The 17,021-nt window shown below is 44.7% G+C and overlaps 1 protein-coding gene across 1 annotated transcript in view; it reads left to right on the top strand.

The window, feature by feature from the left end:
* Positions 1 to 711: 711 nt before the first annotated feature.
* Positions 712 to 17,021, top strand: part of LOC140198137 (uncharacterized) — a 204,226-nt gene continuing 187,916 nt past the window's right edge. The window contains exon 1 of the mRNA XM_072259095.1: positions 712 to 1,067. Coding sequence (XP_072115196.1) covers positions 797 to 1,067 — 271 coding nt within the window. The 5' untranslated portion in view covers positions 712 to 796. The remainder of the gene's footprint in view (positions 1,068 to 17,021) is intronic.

Here is a 17,021-nt window from a genome sequence, read left to right as displayed (position 1 = left end):
ATCGCCAAATCATATTGTTTCCTCGCGGCCCGGTGGTTGGGGACCACTCTTAGCACGAAGAGAGACCAATCAGGATGCTCGCTCTCCCTCTCCCTCTCAAAAAAATCTATTTTCCAGGATATTGTATATAATTTCCGGGCGTCAGGGAGCCACTTTCGATATGCGGGAGACTCCCGGAACTTCCGGGAGAGGTGGGATGTCTGCGTGAGACAGATATCCGGTACTGCTCGATCAATTCGGTGAAAGACTCCCTTAGATGTGTCTGAGACCTGTTGCTCTTCCAGCACAGTGAGGCGCCTGTAAGGAACGCTGCCGGCACTCTCAGGCTGTGTGAGGATGTGCTGGGGACACACTGAAGCTCAGTGCAGCCAATGCAAAGGCTCGGTAGGGAACGACCACAGTCTGGGATCTTTCTGCTCCTGGACAGGCAGGGCCCGAATCGGCTCGGGTAGCCCCTCAAACAATGTCATAGTGTGTCATCTGAGAGAAACACATGGACGGCAATTGTTTTTTAACAGAGTTAACACTGCTGAGTATATTGACCATATGATGAATAGGATGTAAATATTTTCTTTTCTCTTTTTGTGTCTATTTTATTATGAACAAAGATCATTTATGAAATTAAAAAAGGAACTCCTAAAACAAACAAGGTTTACTTGTTCGTACAAACTCTTGCTCCTCCTCCTCGTCGATCACAAAGCCGGAAATTGAAACTGAAACGAGCGAAACAGAAACTTAAAATCATTAACAGACATTTTGACCGTTGCCGTGTTCAGCTTTACTGTTCACCATCGTTATGAGTTCACTCCACATCAGTCTCCTCCACTCCCCGCTGGGAAGCTCCGTGACCCGGTGTGCGGACCCTCCTCTGCTCTCTGTCCGCCAGCGAACGGGGTCAGTATCCCAGAGCAGGTCCGGCACCGATCGGTCGGGAAGAGGCGTGGATCGGTTGAGCGTCGGACCCAAGAATCGTCAACCCCGGGCGATGTCCCTTCTCAGTCTCCGGATATTTTCACTCGTTCACCTTTTCTCGCTTCTGCTCCAGCTTGGTGTGATCGGTGCCGAAGGTAAGGGAATGACTTCATGTGTGAATCCGAGAGCCACAGTCTCCATTTCCGTGCTCGGAGACTGTGGTGTCACAACAGATTGCTGACTGAACCAGCTTTTTCTCTTCGGGAACTGCAGCTTTGCAAGCTGAAGTCTGAAGTCTGTTGTCCGAGGCAAATGACACGGCCATTAGCTTTTGTAACAGCACAGTACATTACAAACATGACAAAGATCATTTGTTCACGTGACTGGAATTATATACAATTTACAGGAACAAATAAATACAACACATTGGTGCCAGCTGAGACAGAGAAAGAGGTAGTGTTCGGGGTTTTCAGTTCAACTCCAGAACCTGACTGTAATGGTAAATTGGAGGGACATGTAAAACTTCTTTTGCATGTCAGACAGAACTCCCGCGACATCAGTACATTGAGGTGGTACAAAGGTATATGTACAACAACAGAATGAGGTATGAAGTGTTACAGTACCCCCGAAAGCTCAGTGCAAGCAGACTGTGAGGTGAAAGGGCATGATGAGGTCAAGTCTCCATCTTATCCTACTAGGGGACCATTCGAGGATCTCGGAGGAAATCTAATCGCCATAAATATTGACCTGTGTTAGGAATTTGCTGTGAACACAAACGCGTCCTAATGAAGGGTGTCAGCCCGAAACGTTGACTGTTTATTCATTTCCACAGAGACTGCCTGACCTGCTGAGTTCCTCCATTGTTTTGTGTGTATTGCTAGGAACTTGCTGTTGGTGTGCTGGCGTGATATGCAATGAAATATTTAATAACTATAAAGAATTATATAAAATAGATTTAGAAGTTAAGGTACGGATACGGAAGAAAATGTGTATAAATACACAAATATCAGCATCTATTCACAATGTAAACAGCATTCAAAAACGTGGTTCAAAGTCTTTACAGTGCAGTATTGAGGTAATAGATGGAGGTGGGGCTAACTCATAATTAATCAGATAACTACCTGAGGAATAAACTTAAAATGGTGTGAAGTTTTTGTTTCAATCATCTCAAACCAGTAGGGAAATTGAATTGACTTTATTACTTACATCCTTCATATATATGAGGAGTAAAAATCTTTATGTTGCGTCTCCGTCTAAGTGTGCAATTTATAGTAACTTATAATAAACGGTATGTACAACAGGATAGTCAATATAACATAGAAATACAACTGTATCAGCATGAATTAATCAGACTGATAGCCTGGTGGAAGAAGCTGTCCCGGAGCCTGTTCTATAGATTCAGGATCAGTTCCTGAGGATTGGAGGGTAGCTAATGTTATCCCACTTTTTAAGAAAGGAGGGAGAGAGGAAACAGGGAATTATAGACCAGTTAGCCTGACATCAGTGGTGGGGAAGATGCTGGAGTCCATTATAAAAGATGAAATAGCGGCACATTTGGATAGCAGTAATTAGATGAGATTAGATTAGATTCAACTTTATTATCATTGTGCCGAGTACAGATACAAAGCCAATGAAATGCAGTTAGCATCTGACCAGAAATGCAAAGAATAGTGTTATTTACAAAATAACTGCGAATAAAAAGTAAGTGCTACAGCACACAAATATAAAAGTACTAAGACAGTACAATATGGGTGCAATACTGCTTAGCGCTGTGATGAGAGGTTCAGCAGTGTCACAGCCTCAGGGAAGAAGCTCTTCCTGTGCCTGCTGGTGCGGGAGCGGAGGCTCCTGTAGCACTTACCGGATGGGAGGAGAGTAAAAAGTCCATGGTTAGGGTGAAAAGCATCCTTGATAATGCTTTTCGCCCTGCCCAGACAGCGTTTATGGTAGATTCAAGATTCAAAAAACTTTATTGTCATTCTAACTGTACATCAGCTCTGCAGGGCAGAATGAGACAGCTTTTCCCAGGAGCAGTGCAATCATAACATAACAAACGCAACACTAAATAATAAACATAACAATAAATAGTAAAACACAATGGCCACATGTCAGTTAAAATCAAGTTATAAGTGTCCGGTACAAGTTAAAAGTGTCCAAAGCAGAGTCAGGTAGAGCAGCTATTTAGCAGTCTGATTACCTGTGGGAGGAAGCTGTTTAGTAGCCTTGTGGTTTTAGTTTTGATGCTCCTGTAACATTTGCTTGATGGCAGAAGAAGAAACAGTGCTCAGTGTGATGGAGTCAGAGATGTTCCTACCAGCACTGACTGACTGTGGTCTCTCTGTCGAGAAATCCAGAATCCAGCGACACATGGCAGTGTTAAGGCCAAGCAGCGACAGTTTCTCCACTAGTCTCTGCGGGATGATGGTATTGAACGCTGAACTGAAATCAATGTCCAGGATTCTGGCATAAGTGTCTTTGTTGTCCAAGTGAGAGAGAACTGTGTGCAGTGTGGTGGATATTGCATCCTCTGTAGAGCGATTTGGACGATAAGCAAACTGTAGAGGATGCAGCGATGAGGGGAGGCTGGCTGTGATACGAGGCTTGACAAGCCGTTCAAAACATTTCATCATTATGGGGGCCAGGGCAACGGGACAGTAATCATTCAGACAGGCTACAACTGATTTCTTTGCTACAGGGATGATTGTGGAGGTTTTGAAGCATCTGGGGACAATGGCTTGACTAAGGAAGATGTTGAAAATGTCTGTCAGGACATCTGCTAGTACATCAGCACATTCCTTGAGCACACGTCCAGGGATGTTGACGGGACCTCCCGCTTTTCGTGGGTTAACCCTGGCAAGGGTCCTCCGTGTTTGCGCTGGATCAATGATTGGAGCCGGCTGGTCAGATGGTAAAAAGGGACTGGCTCTCCCCCTTGCTGTAGCGTTTGATGCTTCGAAGCGGGCAAAGAAATTGTTAAGCCTGTCTGGTAGAGAGGCGTCGCTGTTATCAGTTTTCTGCCTGATCTTGTAGGCTGTCAGAGCTTTAATTCCCTGCCACATCCGTCTGGTGTCCCCTGTGTCACAGAAGTGTCCGTGTATTTTGCCCGCGTAGGCCCTTTTCGTTTTCCTGATCCCTAGTGAAAGCGCAGACCTGGTTGAGCGAAGCACACTCCTGTCCCCGATCTGTAGGCTGTGTCACGGGCCTTCAGTAGTGACTGCACCTCTGTTGTCATCCATGGCTTTTTATAACCATGTGCAGTGAAGGTTTTCATCACAGTGACATCCTCCGTGCATTTGGCTATGTAGCTGATTACTGCCTCCGCATACTCCTCAATGTCTGTATGGTCATCATAGGAGGCTGCTGTTCTGAATATGTCCCAGTCTGTGTGCAAAAAACAGTCTTGTAGTGCTGAGATGTTCTCAATAGTGGGCAATTGGGTGCTGATAATCCGCTGGGCCGTTTTCACCACACTCTAGAGTGCATTGCGGTCCAATATGGTACAATTGCCATACCGCACTGAGTTGCAATTGGTGAGTAAGTTCTCCATGGTACAGCGGTAAAAGTCCATCAGTATCCTGGGGTAGAGGTGAGCTTTCTTGATGCTCCGCAGGAAATAAAGGTGCTGTTGCGCCTTTTTGATCAGGATGGAGGAGTTTAGGGACCAGGTGAGATCCTCGGAAATGTGGACACCAAGGAATTTGAAGCTTGATACACGCTCTACTACAGCTTCGTTGATGTAGATGGGGACCAACAGGATAAGTCCGAGTCAGCATAGATTTACAAAGGGGAAATCATGCTTGACTAATCTTCTGGAATTTTTTGAGGAAGCAACTATGAAATTGGACAAGGGAGAGCCGGTGGATGTAGTGTACTTGGACTTTCAGAAAGCTTTTGATAACGTCCCACATAGGAGATGAGTGGGCAAAGTTAGAGCACATGGTATTGGGGGTAGGGTACTGACATGGATTGTAAATTGGTTGGCAGACAGAAAACAAAGAGTAGGGATTAACGGGTCCCTTTCAGAATGGCAGGCAGTGACTAGTGGGGTACTGCAAGGCTCGGTGCTGGGACCGCAGCTATTTACAATATACATTAATGATTTAGATGAAGGGATTAAAAATAACATCATCAAATTTGCAGATGACACAAAGCTGGGTGGCAGTGTGAAATGTGAGGAGGATGTTATGAGAATGCAAGGTGACTTGGACAGGTTGGGTGAGTGGGCAGATGCATGGCGGATGCAGTTTAATGTGGATAAATGTGATGTTATCCACTTTGGTGGCAAGAACAGGAAGGCAGATTACTATATGAATGGTGTCAAGTTAGGAAAAGGGGAAGTACAACAAGATCTTGGTGGCCTTGTTCATCAGTCACTGAAAGTAAGCATGCAGGTACAGCAGGCAGTGAAGAAAGCTAATGGCATGTTAGCCTTCATAACAAAGGGAGTTGAGTATAGGAGCAAAGAGGTCCTTCTGCAGTTGTACAAGGCCCTGGTGAGACCACACTTGGAATATTGTGTGCAGTTTTGGTCTCCAAATTTGAGGAAGGACATTCTTGCTATTGAGGGAGTACAGCGTAGGTTCACGAGGGTAATTCCCGGGATGGCGGAACTATGTTGAAAGATTGGAGTGACTGGGCTTGTGTACACTGGAATTTAGAAGGATGAGAGGGGATCTGATTGAAACATATAAGATTATTAAGGGATTGGACACACTAGAGGCAGGAAACATGTTTCCAATGTTGGGGGAGTCCAGAACCAGAGGCCACAGTTTAAAAATAAGGAGTAGGCCATTTAGAACGGAGTTGAGGAAAAACTTTTTCACCCAGCGAGTTGTAGATCTGTGGAATGCTCTGCCTCAGAAAGCAGTGGAGGCCAATTCTCTGGATGCTTTCAAGAAAGAGTTAGATAAAGCTCTTAAAGATAGCAGAGTCAAGGGATAGGGGAAGAAGGCAGGAACAGGGTACTGATTGTGGATGATCAGCCGAGATCACAGTGAATGGTGGTGCTGGCTCAAAGGGCCGAATGGCCTACTCCTGCACCCATTGTCTGTTGTCTTTTCGTCCTGGCTTTAATGCTGCGGTACCGTTTCCCGGGTGGTAGTAGCTGGAAAAGTTTGTGGTTGGGGTGACTTGGTCTCCAATGATCCCTCGGGCCCTTTTTACACACCTGTCTTTATAAATGTCCTGAATACTGGGATGTTCACATCTACAGATGCACTGGGCTGTCCACACCACTCTCTGCAGAGTCCTGCAACTGAGGGAAGTACAGTTCCCACACCAGGCAGTGATGCAGCCAGTCAGGATGCTCTCAATTGTGCCCCTATAGAAATTTCTTAGGATTTGGGGGACCATACCAAATTTCCTCAACCGTCTGAGGTGAAAGAGGCACTGTTGTCCTGACAAAGTGTCTCGGCCTGAAACGTTGACTGTTTGTTTCCACGGGTGCTGCCCGACCGGCTGAGTTCCTCCAGCGTGTTGTGCGTCTTGCTTTGACCCCAGCATCTGCAGAATATCTTGTGTTTGCTGTTGTGCTTTTTTTTACCACACAACCTGTATGTGTAGACCACGTGAGATCCTCAGTGATGTGGATGCCAAGAAACTTAAAGCTGTTCACCCTCTCAACCCCAGATCCATTGATGTCAATATGGGTTAGCCTATCTCCATTCCTACTGCCGTCCATAACCAGCTCCTTTGTTTTTGTGACATGGAGGGAGAGGTTTTTTTCTTGACAGCACTGTGTCAGGGTGATGACTTCCTCTCTGTCGGCTGCCTCATCATTACTTGAGATTAGGCCATTCAGTGTGGTATCGTCAGCAAATTTAGTTAGCAGATTGGAGCTGTGGGTGGTGGCATAGTCATGGGTATCCAGAGAGTAAAGAAGGGGGCTTAGTACACAGCCCTGAGGGCTCCTATGTTGAGTGTCAGAAGGGCACAGATGAGGGAGCCCACTCTGACCACCTGCTGGCCATCTGACAGGAAATCCAGGATCCAGCTACACAAGGCAGGGTGAAGGTAGAGGTCTGTGAGCTTCTTGTTGAGCCTGGAGGGAATCATGGTGTTGAATGCTGAACTGTAGTCCAAGAACAGCATACTCACATAAGCATCCTTCTTCTCCAGATGTGTGAGGACGGTGTGTAGAGCTGTGGCTATTGCGTTGTCTGTCGATTGGTTGTGTCGGTGGGTGAATTGTAGGGGATCCAGTGTGGGTGGTAGCATCCTGCAGATGTAGTCCTTGACCAGCCCCTCAAAGTATTTGCTTATTAATGAGGTTAGAGGTTTTTCTTGAGCCCAGTGGGATTGGCTTTCAGGCTTTTGTATCTACTGCCCAATGGGAGAGGAGAGAGTATCTGGGGTAGATGAGTCTTTGATTTTGCTGGCTGCTTTCCAGAGGCAGTGAGGAGGGTAAACAATGTTCAGAAACTGTTGTCGAACATCGAGGTGTAAGTCTCTGGGCTCCTGTACCTCCTCCCTGATGAGGGCTTGGCTGGGACTGTCGGTGTGCTTGATGATGGAATTGCCAGAAGTTTCATTTTGATTTTTATGTACAGTACTGTGCAAAAGCCTCAGGCATATTTATATCACGAGAATGCCTTTGACTTTTGCACAGTCCTGGAGTAATATGTATTGTTGTACTACTGCAGAAAACAAAAACTAATTTTGTGGCATTTGTGAGTGATGATAAACCTGATTCTGATATGGGTCTCTTTTGTTGACTGAGAGTGGGGTGGGGGCAGGGAGAGGGAAGAGAGTGGAAACCCCTGAGAGATATTCCGTAATGATCAGTGAACCAATTGTTTGGAATGAAATGCTCTTGACTGGTGTCTGAGGGCTGGGTACCTATGTAACTGTGCCATCCCTGCCCCTGGCAGGCCTTCTCTGCCACCTGTCCCATACCCTTCCTGTGGTGCTCTACCCTCGCCAGTCCCAACATCCTTTAATCCCACCAGATTTAAACACTCACTCTCTGCTCCTCGTTGACATTACAGTGCTGGGCAAAAGTCTGAGTCACCCTAGAATAGGTATGTGTCTGAGACTGTGGAACCGACATATTACAAGCAAATCTCATGGAAACTACAGAATGTAGTCCTAATTCATATATTTGTAGATCAATATATATTTAGTCTAAGAAAAAGACTCAACCCCTCCCCTATTGAATGGATCTGGGATTGAGGGGGTGAACAGCTACACGTCACCAAGGATCTCACGTGGTCTGTACATTCTGGCTGTGTGGTTAAAAAAGCACCTCAGACTGTCGAGGAAGTTTGGTATGGTCCCCAAATCCTAAAATCTTTCGACAGGGTCACAATTGAGAGCGTTCTGACTGGCTATATTACTGCCTGGTATGGGAACTGCACTTCCCTCAATCTCAGGTCTCTGCAGAGAGCGGTGCGGACAGCCCAGCGCATCTGTAGATGTAAACTTCCCAGTATTCAGGACATTTACAGAGACAGGTGTGTAAAAATGGCCCGAAGGATCTTTGGGGACCCGAGTCATCACAACCACAAACTGTTCCAGCTGCAACCATCCAGGAAACAGTACCACAGCATAAAAGCCAGGACCAACAGGCTCCAGGACAGCTTCTTCTAGCAGGCCATCAGACTGATTAATTCATGCTGATACAATTGTATTTCTATGTTATATTGACTGTTCTGTTGTACATACAATTTATTATTAATTGCACATTGCACATTTGGATGGAGACGTAACATAAAGATTTTTACTCCTGATGTAGGTGAAGGATGTAAGTAATAAAGTCAACTCAGTTCAATTCTATTCTATTCAGTTTTGTACGAGAGATGTCCAGTCAAACTCTGACAATCAGGCACACTCGGGACATTGGTGCTGGACTGTCAGAATCAGAATCAGGTTTAATATCACCGACATATGTGGTGCAATTTGTTGTTATGTGGCAGCAGTTCTTTGCAGAACATAGTGATAAATCTGATGGTGGAGTGAAGACTACCAGACCTTCAGGACTATTGGGTGTTATTCAGTGTTAATGCCCCAACAGACTTTTTGGTTGAGATGTTTCACGGTATTATACATTCTCCACAGAATCTGGTAAGTGTCAGGGGAGAGTGAAACCTGGAGAGCCTCGGGGATAGTGTGGGAATTGTTACCGGGTGAACCAGATCCCAAACCACTGGAATATCTGAATGGTTGATTGTGAATGATTGGATTTTTATTTTACCTTTAGTGACCATTAGGATGGAGACTGCACAACAGTGTGTGTGTCCTCTCCTGATTGGTCCTGACACGCAGTGGGGAATGGGTTCACTTTCCAGGTTTTGGTCCTTGGAACCTCCAGACCCTGGAATCTTTGCTCTTGGATCAGTAGGAGGCTTCACCTCCTGTTCAGTAACTGGATGTTGTCTGTCACTGGCCTTTTCCAGCTGCCATTCCCACCTCTGTGTTCAGTGCACAAGGTAAAGAATTGAGACAAAGAATTAATGGATTTCAAAAGAATTTAGAGAATAAAGTTAAATGCTCGAAGTACATTTATTATCAAAGTATTTATGCAGTATACAACCCTGAGATTCATCTTCCCACAGCCAACCAGGAAACAAAGAAACACCATGGAACCCATTCAAAGAAAACATCAAGCACCCAAACGGCAAAAAATGAGGGAACAACACACAGAACATTAAACATCAAACTACAGAGCTTTGAAACAGTCCAGGAATGTTCCGTTTGGTTCAGTTCAGTTCAGTTCAGTTCAGTGCAGTGTTGATCGTTGACTGCAGGCAGCAGAGCTGCTCCGATCAAGATGACAAAAATAGCAATAAAATGAGAGCAACCAGAAACCAGAAAGCTACATGACATGAACTGCAGATTGTAAACAAGTCCAGCCCACAAATTGTGCAGATCAAACCTTGCCCAAGGTCAAAGACTCCGGCACCTTCCTCCTGCAGCAAGGAAGGAGAGGAAGACCGGTCAAGCACGATCAGATGGATCTGAACACCTGCTCGCCTTTTGCTCTCATCTTCGTTGATTTCAATCTTATCAGATGCTTTCATCTTGGCCTCCAGGCTACACACTCCACTCCAAACCTCACCAACCTCCCTCAGAGACGGCAAAGTGCCAGATCACACAATTGGCCCAAAAACACACCATCAAAATGTAAATTACAGGTTCCAATCCCATGCAGTTTACTAGAATCATATTTGAAAGAAGGAGGTGTAAAAGAATTAGTTTTGTGAACCATCTGAAGGACGTTGCCGTTGGTCATGTTGTTTGCTAAAGCCATCTTATATGGTCAATCCAATGGCGAGAAACATAAAAAGGCAGAAAAAATAGCAAACCTGAGGATTGGGAGTGGTTTCAGCAACTGGGGGAAAAAATACAATGGGAAGGGAGAAATAGTACGAGATGGAGTTTGCAGTTTACATAAACTGAGTGTGAAAGCTCCAATAAACGTGAAGAGAAAAGGATGAGAGAAGGTAAATGTGCATCCCTTGTGGTCAGAAGCAGGGAAATGAAAAGTGAAGAACAAAGAAATGGTTGAATGAAATTTATTTTCAGTTCTGCCATTACAATGAAAGATACAGGTACTCACATCTCCCTGGTGATGATGGTGAACGAATGGAATGGTGAGAGGGATGATACGAGTACACTTGACTCCTGTGAATTGCCCCCAGTGTGTAGCTGAGTGCTGGAATTTGGGAGAGTTGATGGGAAATTGAGATGAATAATCAATGAGATGAATATACAATTGGTGTAAATGGGTGGTGGGTTGTTGGTGGAGATTTGCTGGGCTGAAGGTCAATGTTGTGTCTCTCTATGATGATGACAAACTGTAATCACATTGTGAACTCCGAATGCAGGACATGAATTTGCAGGAAGTGCAAGTTAGTCACTGCTTCATCTGGAAAGACAGTTTGGTTACGTGGGTGGTGGGAAGGCGAGAGGTTGAAGGACGGATGTTGCATTTGAAAACTGCAGATGCTGAAAATCTGAAAGATAAACAGGAAATTCCAGAAAAGCTGCAACAGTTCAGGCAGTATCTGAGGAAAGAGAAACAGTGACTGTTTTCTGTCGGCAAACCATCATCTGTAACTGTTCAGTGTTTCGGCATTTTCTGTGTTCCATTCTGGGCATTGCATCTCCTGTGGTTGTATGGGGAAGCACCTCATGATACGGAAGTGTTGATTGGAGTGGAAGAGTGGACTAGGGAATCACAAAGGGAGTGATCCCTTTGAAAAGCTGAAAGGAGATGGGATGGGAGTGTGGGTCTGCTGAAATCCTGGCATCAATTGTGAGGGATAAACTCATAAAGGCTGATGGAGGAGAAGGTGAGGACCGGGGACCTTTGTTCATGCTCTGTCCAGGAGGAGAACAGGGTGAAAACAGATGTCTGTGATTCAGTCAGGGGCCTTGCCTGCTGAGGGGAAGCCACTGTTTGGGAAGAAGGAAGACCTTTCTAAGGCAACTGCAGAATGGTCATCACTACAGCAAATGTAGCGACGTGGAGGAACTGGGAGAATGGAATGAAGTCACTCACAACAAGAAGCGGGGAGGGAAGTACAGACAAGATAGGTGTTAAAATCTTGGCTTTTAATGGTTAGCGGTGGTCAGCATATCCCCTGAACTATGATGGAGAGATCCAGGAAGGGAAGAGAATAGGCAGATGGACCAAGGGAAGATGAAGGGAAGGTGGAAATTGGCAACAAAATTGATGGAACTTCTGAGTTGACTTAGTGCAGGAAGCAGCACCAACAGATTTGTCAATGTACCAGAGGAGGTGTTGTAGGAGTGAGATACTGATGTTCCAAGCATCACACAAGAGGATGAGCAAAGTTTTGGCCCAAGTGAGTGTCCATAATGAGGCCTTTGATATGGAGAATGCAGCTGAAGGAGAAAGTGTTCAAAGTTAGGATGAATCTAATCTTCAGACCCTCCTGATATGAGACCAGTGCAGATGGATTGCATATCCATGGTGAAGATAAACTGACTGGGAACATGGAATTGTCAATATTCTTATAAAATCAAAAAGATCATTTTTACTTTGCTGATGCTCAGTTTATATTAACTTTCAAGCCGATTTATTTATTTCGTGATACAGTGCGGAGTAGGCCCTTCTGGCCCTTTGAGGTGCATCACCCCAGCAACCCCCAAAAACCCGATTAGTCCTAACTTAATCACAGGACAATTTACAATGACCAATTAAACTACTCAGTAGGTCTTTGGACTGTGGGAGGAAACTGGAGAACCTGGAGGAAATTCACGCATTCCACCGGGAGGACGTACAGAGACTCCTTACAGAACGGCGCAGGAATTGAACTCCAAATGCCGGAATGCCTCGAGCTGTAATGGCGTCATGCTGACCGCTACACCACTGTAGCGCTTACTGCATGCAACACCACAGGTAAAGTGGCTGCAGGGAAGATGTGTGAGAATTGTGTGCAAGATGTTATGTGAAAAGTTTGGAAAATTTCTGTTATTCCAGCAAGGGCTGAATTGTCATTGTCTTTGCATTGGCTTTCAGGAAGGCAGAGATTGGGGGTGTGAGACAGGGAGAGCAGGCAAAATTGAATGATGGGACAGGTGGTAAGACCAGTTTGTAACCAATGGCTTTTGGAAGTTGTATTTGCAAATGATGGGGAAATGCTCACTTTCTCCTTCATGAGACCATGGATTTTGAGTCCACATCACGGACAAACACCCAGTGATGGGGGTGGGGTGCAATGAGTGAAGTTGCACAAAGCAGCTTGCAAAAGAAAACCAGAAGTAAAGTATGATTAAGTCAGTGGACTAATGAGAGAGCGCGAGAGAGAGGAACGACCCATGATCAAACCAGTGGGCAGACAGATACAGACTTTTGGTGCTGATAGATAATCAAAGCAATACTGAAACTAGTTTTCAAACAAAAACTGACCAAACAAGATTCAAACTCATCAAGTGAGCAAATAACTCTCTGTGGTGGATGTGAGAAGGGGTAGAAAATCCACACTGGTACAGCAGTTCGTGGGGACAAAGCTATTGTAAAGAGAAAGACCTCCACATCTGCAGAGTGAGAGGGAACAGCCGTGAAGGGTTGGTAGAAAGCCCCTGTGTCAGGGATGAGGAGATCAGATCTGGATAGTTAATCATTATGTATCTAACCTGTCATCGTGTCCCAACGAAAGTAAGGTCGTAACTGATTTGATTTGGTCGTCTTCAGCATTATTACCGAGAATACATGTGAATTAAGAGATGAAAAAAGAAAGTTTTGAATATAAAATGAGTATTCCACTTCTGACTCTATCTGCCCAGAGTCTTCCTGCGGAACACAGGTGTCCATGGGTGGGTTTGTAAAAATTAAAAGTAATTGGGTGATTAAAAATGAGCGAACATACCAATAAGGGAACTCGACTGATACGTACACTCAATGGCTACTTCTGGAGGAACCTCATAAAGTGGGCATTGAGTGTATGTTTGTGGTCTGCTGCAGATACAGCCAATCCACCGCTAGGTTTGATGTGTTGTGCTTTCTGAGATGCTCTTCTGCTTACTGCTGTTGTAACAAGCGGTTATTTGAGTTACTGTCGCATTCTTGTCAGCTTGAACCAGTCTGGCCATTCTCCTCTGACCTGTCTCATTAACCCACAGAAATGCAACTCACTGGATATTTTTGTTTTTCACACCATTCTCTGTAAACTCCAGAGACTGTCATGCATGGAAAAAATAGTACATCAGAGTTTCTGAGATAGTCAAACCATCCTATCTGGTACCAACAATCATTCCACAGTCAAAGTCCCAGAAATCACATTTCTTCCCCATTCTGGTGTTAGGTTTGAACAAGCATGAATGTCTGCATGCTTTTATGCATTGAGTTGCTGCCACGAGATTGTCTAATCAGATATTTGTGTTAATGATCAGGTGTAGGGGTCTGTCTAATAAATGGCCACTGAGTGTATTAGGCAAGATGGCAGTCAGTGATCAGTGAAATATCGGAAAGATATTCTTGACAATTCAATCTTCAGAAGTATCCTCATTATTGTACTTGGTCAGGGACGATAGATAATAAGGATGAAAAGTTGGAGTAAAAACAAAATGATAAAAGAAAGATAGAAATAAAATATTTAAAAATATCAGCTGAGGTTTTGAAGAAATATGCTTGAACAGTAGAAAGCAGAAAACCGTGAAGGGAGGCAGAGATAGAGAAACAGCAGCTGAAAGTACACGCTACCAAAACTTTGTGAAACTAGATGCATGCTGAAGAAATGTTTACAAAATCAGGAGCTTGTCTAACCAGCCCTGCCTCTAGGAAAGGAAAACCTGTTGATCCACTACTTTTCACCAGAATGGAAAGGGAATGAATCATCTCCCTTGTCTGGTTTCACATTCTCCAGAACATTCCTACCTGGGGCGAGGTGGGGGGGATGAGGGGAATTTCCCTGAGTTTAGTGCAGGATACTGGTTGGTAAACAAGTGTAGAAATGCACAAATGCCATAGTGTGAGTAACAAATGTTTCTGAGGTATCATTTGCAACAAAACTATACGGGAGGTGTTCAGAGTCAGGAAAACAGACCCCTTTTCAAAGTTCCACAGATGGATGATCTGTGAAGTGGATAAGAGACCGGGATGAAAGTGTCGATGGGTGAGTTAATAAGTTTGCTGATGATATGCAGACCAGTACTGCTGTGAGTAGCGTAGAAGACTGTCAGAAATTACAATGGGTCAGAGATCAGTTGCAGATATGGGGAGAGAAATGGCAGATGAAGATTAACCCAGCCAAACGTGAGGTGTTGTACCTTGGTAGATCAAATGTAAAGAGACAGTATACTGTTAAGGACAAGATCCTTGACATTTTTGGTGAGCAGAGGGATCTTGGAGTCCAAGTTCATAGCTCATTGGAAGTGGCTCGACTGGTTGATGGGGTGGTTCAGAAGGTGTATGGCATGCTTGCCTATATTAGTCGAGGCACTGAGTTCAAAAGTCAGGAAGTTATGTTGCAGCTTTATAAAACTCTAGTTAGGCCGCATCTGGAGTAATGCAAATAGTTCTTATCGGAAGGAAGTCCAGGCTTTGGAGACGGTACAGAAGAGGTTTACTGGGACGCTCTCTGGATTAGAGGGAACATGCTGTAACAAGCGGCTGGTTAAACTTGGGTTGTTTTCTCTGGAGCAATGGAGGCTGAGGGGAAATCTGTTAGAGTTTTATAAGAATATCAGAGGCATAGATAGAGTAAACAGGGGATTTTTCCCAGGGTAGGAATGTGTAATACCAGAGGGTATGTATTTAAGGTGCAAGGGGATCATTTCAAAGGAGATGAAAGGGCAAGTTTTTACACAGAATGGTGGCTGCCTGGGGTGGTGGTGGAGGCAGAAACATTATAAACTTTTAAGGGACATTTCAATAGGCTCATGAATGTGAGGAAAATGGAAGGATATGGACAGTGAATGGACATTAGTTTAGTTAGCCATTTGATTACAATTTAATTGGTTCAGCACAACATTGTGGGCCGAAGGGCCTGTTCCTGTACTATACTGTTCTATGTTCTATGGATCACCCGTGGAGGAAGTTGAGAGGAAAACAGGGTTCAGTGTTTCTGTTGAGGATGACAGCAGACAAGAAATTATGACAGCAGCTCGTAAACTATCAGAAAACACGAGTGCACAACACACTGAATTAGTGACTATGACATGGGCAGTTAGTGATTCAGAATAATTGGAGAGTCATAGAATCATTGAGCACTACACCACAGAAACAGGATCTCCAGCACATCTAGTCTGTGCTGAACTGATATTCTGTCCAGTCCCATTGGCCTGCACCTAGAACACAGCCCTCTTACCCCTCCAATCCATGTACGTATCCAAACCTGTCTTAAACGTCTCAGTCAAACCCTCATCCACCACTTCTGCTGGCAGCTCGTCCCATGTTCACACCACCCACTGAGTGAAGAAGTTTCCTTTCAGGTTCCACTTAAATATTTCACCTTTCACCCTTAACCTATGGCCTTTCTCCTTACTGTCTGTGTCACCCAGGACATGTCCTCTTCTCATTGCTACCATCAAGGAGGAGGTACAGGAAACTGAAGGTTCACACTGAACAATTTAGGAACAGCTTCTTCCCCTCTGTCATCAGATTTCTGAATGGACATTGATCCCATGAATACAACCTCACTACTTTTTTTGCTCTTTTCGCACTATTTATTTAAATTAGCTATATATACTGTAATTACTATATATAGTTACTGGCATTTTGTTATTTAATTATATATTGCAATGTACTGCTGTCGCATAACTAAAATTTCATGACAAATACCAGTGATATTAAACCTGATTCTAATTCTGCTCTTCATTTTGTTTGTCACTGTGACACTTTATTCTGCATTGTTATTGTTTTCCTTTGTACTACCCTGACGTACTGATGTGATGAATTGATCTAGTGTTAAATTGCTCTTCACTTTGTTTGTCACGTAACAAGTTATTCTGCATTGTTATTGTGATGAATTGCTCTAGTGTTAAATCTTCTCTTCAATGGGAGCTCAGTGAAACCTTCTCTCACTGCCTCTCCTCTGTGATGTCTGCTGCCCTCCGACTCTTCCACCTTGTGCTCACCAAGACCCTCTACCACAACCACGTAACCTTCCTGGGAGCTTGTCTGTGCCACTAGCTTGTGCCACATGGCCTCCAGTACCGTTTTCAGGTCTCTAGGTCTGGACCCACTGAGGATTCCAGGTACTCGTGTTTAATTGACTGCTTCTCCCTCCACATTCCACACGTCACTCTTTCTGCCATGCAGAGATACCTGGAGACTCTGTCTCAGTATCTGCCACAGCTCTCTTCAGCCTTTCATGGACCTCTCTGAAATTTTATCCTCCACTAGATCCATGTCTTCACCTTCCGCACGTCCAGCAAAGGTTGAAAGATTGACCACTCCACAGCCCCGTGTCTCTCACCTCTCCAGCTTCGCTGAACACCCCAAACCTCGTCTCTCCTGTGACAACACCAGTCCTCTTCCCCCTCCAATGTCAGCTCTGATCCTTGCCATGTCTTCTGAATTTCCTCCGACATTCCCCTCTTTGAGGCTGAATGTTTTTTCCTCAGTGAAGGCCTCACCTTTGTACCCCTTCACGTGCACCTCTGTGAGTTCCATGCCCACCACAGCAGTGAGCTCTTCTTCC

Source organism: Mobula birostris, chromosome 5, assembly GCF_030028105.1.
Source record: "Mobula birostris isolate sMobBir1 chromosome 5, sMobBir1.hap1, whole genome shotgun sequence".
NCBI lineage: Eukaryota > Metazoa > Chordata > Chondrichthyes > Myliobatiformes > Myliobatidae > Mobula > Mobula birostris.
This window is presented reverse-complemented; position numbering and strand designations above follow the sequence as displayed.